General features: G+C 49.1%; 1 protein-coding gene across 1 annotated transcript; it reads right to left on the minus strand.

Annotated features, from left to right (window-relative positions):
• Positions 1–1,719: 1,719 nt before the first annotated feature.
• On the minus strand, positions 1,720–3,122 carry POU4F3 (POU class 4 homeobox 3; the record flags this gene model as incomplete). The annotated part of the gene is made up of 2 exons (XM_081316986.1): positions 1,720–2,673; positions 3,015–3,122. The coding sequence occupies 2 exons, from the start codon at positions 3,120–3,122 to the stop codon at positions 1,720–1,722; spliced, it is 1,062 nt and encodes a 353-aa protein (XP_081173112.1).
• Positions 3,123–4,296: the final 1,174 nt, after the last annotated feature.

Consider the following 4,296-nt stretch of genomic DNA (forward strand, 5'->3'; position numbering starts at 1 on the left):
TGTTGGCCTGAAATTAGATGAAACATACACTGGTTAAATCTGGTTCAAAACTAATCACAACACACATATTTTGAGAAAGTGTAAACCATGTAAATAAATGATTTTACTGCTAAATCCAGCAGACTTATTATTTCAATATTGATTGCTTAATTTTTAATCTGAAAAGCACCTCCACCTCCAACAAAAACAGAGTAATTGTTATGAGAGGTGGGAATGAAGAAAAAACACCAATTCTGGTAAAAAAAATAAAGCATTTTATTTGAGGCATTTCAGTATTATTTCTGGGGGGAAAGGGTGAGTGAAGATAGTAAAGAAGTGCACAAAATGCCCAAATTACAGTCATGGAATATAAAAATGTCAGTAGAAGACATTTGACAAGAAAGAAGCCCTTAGTGCAGAAAAAGCTTTTAATTTCTTTTTAAGGGGTGGAAGAAGGATAATAGGTTATTTCTTTTAAATGATTCCACTCCAAGCAAACACAAGTGCGACCATGCAATTCCATAGTCCTGTTGGAATGTTTGGTGATTCCAGTTAAAAAAACCAGGCCAACCTGCAAAGTTCATGGAAAGAGGCAGGATTTTAAGAGAAGGTTTACTAAAGTCACACTTCTGCCATCTCCTTTGTTGTATGGATTGTCCTGTGTACCTGCAACCCTGACTTTTTAAACAGCCATAGAGGTTCTTCCTTTCAACTGGACTTTCAAATTAATAAATAAGAATAAAGATTGTATTTGCCTCAGAGAAGTCAATGGCAACAAGCCTGCTTATGGTTTGAGGGATATATATATGTATATATTTAAAGAAATTGACATGAAAATAGTTTACTTGTGAAAGTGCTTAGGATATGTGTGCCATCTTTTGGGTTATTCTAACAAAATGTTTTGATTAAGGACTGGCTTATTTCAAATATCTTCCTTTCCTTCACCCTCCTTTCAAGAAAACAAGTAAGTGTAACTGGAGCTCTTCATCCCTGTATTAATAAGAATGATCAGACTGTACACAGTCCAGTTATTAGTTGCACCAAAAGTAAAGCTTGTTTTTCTTTGAGAAAGCATTGGAGCACTTCTGTTGATCTCAGACAGCATGCAGTTGACTAAACAAGTAAAAGGTGATGAATCAATGCAAATTTAATCTAAGCTTGAATTCAGTTTACAATTTTTGGAAAATAGTCTTCTGGCTCCCAATATAATCTCAATAAATAAATCTTTATTATCTTATGGGCACCTTCCCTCCACCCGCCCACCCCCACACTGTATAAATGTAAATGTAATTAAGTTAATCTCCAAACAGCATCTATGGTTATATCTCTTTTTTGCCTTAAAAAAAATAGTACCTCTCCAATTTTAACTCTTTCTCCAAAAGCGACGAACGTCAAGACACTCTAGTGCACAAAAACACACAGTCAGGAGAAGGTCAACCCAGAGGAACAAATGGGTCGGGAGTGGGGGGGGGGAAAGGAAGGGGTCAATTGGTTTTGCAGAGAAGCGTTAACAGAAGGCTGGGCAAAACTTGATCCAGCAGCGGAAGGCCAGCAGACGGAAAGGGAGAGGTATTTCATCTCAGTGGCTTGCTTACTTGGTCTGACGATCCTCGCAGAGGTCTCTGCTAATAGTTTGTCGGGTTTTGTTTGAATCTTTTAGGTAGAGCAACCTTTCTGTCTACGTGTGTGCATGTCTACGTGTGCTAATCATAGGTCTCGTTGCCCGACAGAGCAGGTGCCTCAATGCACCGCGGAGTACTTCATGCGCTTCTGTTTCTGTCTCTGGTTACAGAACCAGACCCTCACCACATTTTTTTTCAGGTCCAGCTTCTCGGCGATGGCGGCAATCTTCTCGGAGGAGGGTCGCGGCTGGATGGCGAAATAGGCTTCCAGCGAGCGCTTCTCCGGCGCCGCGATAGAGGTCCTCTTACGCTTACGCTCGGCGCAGTTGAAGAGCTCGGGTTTGGCGTTCTTCTCCCGGTGGGCGGCTTCCGCCTCCTCCAGCCACGCTTGCAGGACCGGCTTGAGGGCGATCATGTTGTTGTGCGACAGAGTGAGCGACTCGAACCTGCAGATGGTGCTCTGGCTCAGGGAGCCCACGCCCGGGATCTTGAGGTTGGCCAGCGCCGCGCCCACGTCGGCCTGGGTGACGCCGAGCTTGATCCGCCTCTGTTTGAAGCGCTCGGCGAACGCCTCCAGCTCCCGGGGATCCGACTCGACGTCGCTGATGCAGGCCAGCCCGCTGTGAGATACCGAGACTTGCGAGGCAGCCGGAGGAGGAGGAGGAGGCGGCGGCGGCGGCGGGTGGCTCATGCTAGCCATGGCTTGATGTAGGTGGCCCATGGCCGCCCCCAAATGGGGGTGGGCATGGGCATGAGGGTGGATTGGCGCGGCCATAACCGCGCCGTGCTCGGGCCCCCCCAGCAGCGCCGGCGAGAGATGATCCAGGAGGTCCCCGTCCAGGCCTTGGTGCGCCACGGCATGGTGGTGATGGTGGTGGTGATGGTGAACTGGGGCCGAGATGGGCACGGTGGACGACGAAGTAGAGGTGCAGGGGACGCTGCTCATGGTATGGTAGGTGGTGTCTGGCTTGAAAGTGTGGCTTTTGCCGTGGGAGACCAGATCCACTGCCGCCAAGGCTTCAGCCCGGGCCAGCAGACTCTCATCAAAGCTTCCAAATATATTGCCCTGGAGCTGCAAGCAAGAACGCGCAGAGCGAAGTCAATGGGGAATACTGTCAAGTCTGGATTCAAAAACATCTCTCTCTCTCTCTCTCTCTCTCTCTCTTTCTCTCCCCCTCTCAAAAGCAGAGATTACTCCTCAAAGCTCAGGTCATAAAAATTAATATGAAGGCAGAAGATGCTTTGCTTGAATAGACATGTGGATCTGGGGGGCTAACGGGGTAGAGGGAGCGAGCGAGAGAGAGAGAGAGAGAGAAAGAGAGACGCGATTGTTCTGGTGACATGAAAAAAACATTAAGCCGGGGCCTGTCAAAAAATGTGCCTTAAAGCAGTAATTATGCTTCATCTACATACCTGCGAGGCTGGGAGGCACACGCGGCGCATCGCCTCCGAGCTAGAGTACTTGGCTTCCTGCAGGGCCGGGTACACGCTGAACGGCTGCTTGGCGTTCATGCCTATCATCTTGGCGCACCTTGCAGGTAGACAGCCCCTGACATCGAGTCAGGGTTGGCTCTCTGGCTGGCGACTGTCAAAGTGAGCTATTTTCAATGACACAGCTTCCCTCCCCCCCCTCTCCCCGCGTCTCTCTCTCTCTCTTTCTCTCTCTCCCGCCCGCTTCCATCCCGGCTTCTTCACTCATCTTACAAGTCGCCTGCTCGTGATGGGACCGGCACCCCCTGTGCGCAGGCGTGCTCGGGCTGGCACGAGGGAAGGCGAAGGGAGCCCCAGCGGTGTTAACTCACGCGGGAGACCGGGACTCTGCTTTCTCCCCCTCAGCCCAGAAAGCCGAGTCTCTGCCAAACTCCGAAAGAAAACAAAGAACCCCCCCCCCAAAAAAAAAACACCCCACACTAATGTCCCTGACGGAAAAGTTTCGACTCGAAGGAATTTAGCCGGCTGGAATCAAATTAACTCTAGCTTCCGATTTCCAAAGCTTGCCAACTTTTGGCGCCCTCTTCCCCTCAGCCACGCGCTTAGCGTAATTCCCGAGAAGGGGCCCGCCGCGAGCCTTTCTTCTTGGTTTGGTCAGGCGGACTTGTTATCCTGTTATATCAGTCACATACATTACAAGGCTCGCGTCTCCACCGCTCCAGGCGCGGGACGGAGAAAAATCCAAGACCTGGGCTCGAACTCGGGGAGCTCTAGAGCCCTGAGTTTAGCGCCGGAAGGTGGGAAGTCGCTCTCTTCGCCCCTGGAGTTTGTCGAAAACCGGCGGCCGCACCTTCTTATATAGCTAGCTACTCGTGGGACTGCATTTTGTGATCCAACTCTTTCCCTTTGGCTTCCCCACCTCTCAGTTTCACCCAATCCTTCGCTGGCCACGGCCCTGGCTCCTATGTGGCTCGCGGCAAATATACTGTAATACATATAATATACATAATATGAAACGAGAGTTGAAGGGTAATAAACTGTATAAACATTTAGAGACTTTGCAGTCTTTCGTAGGAGAGATGTGAAGTGCAACAGATCCTCCGGTCCGGCCTGTTTGCCCAGCCCAGACTTCAGCGCGTAATAGACTTAAAACATGGGTCTTCAAACTCGGCCCTTTTATGACTCATGGACTTCAACTCCCAGAATTCCTCAGCCAGGCATGCTGGCTGAGGAATTCTAGGAGTTGAAGTCCATGAGTCATAAA

The sequence above is a fragment of the Vipera berus genome (assembly GCF_964194415.1).
Source record: "Vipera berus genome assembly, chromosome: 2".
Classification (NCBI taxonomy): Eukaryota; Metazoa; Chordata; class Lepidosauria; order Squamata; family Viperidae; genus Vipera; species Vipera berus.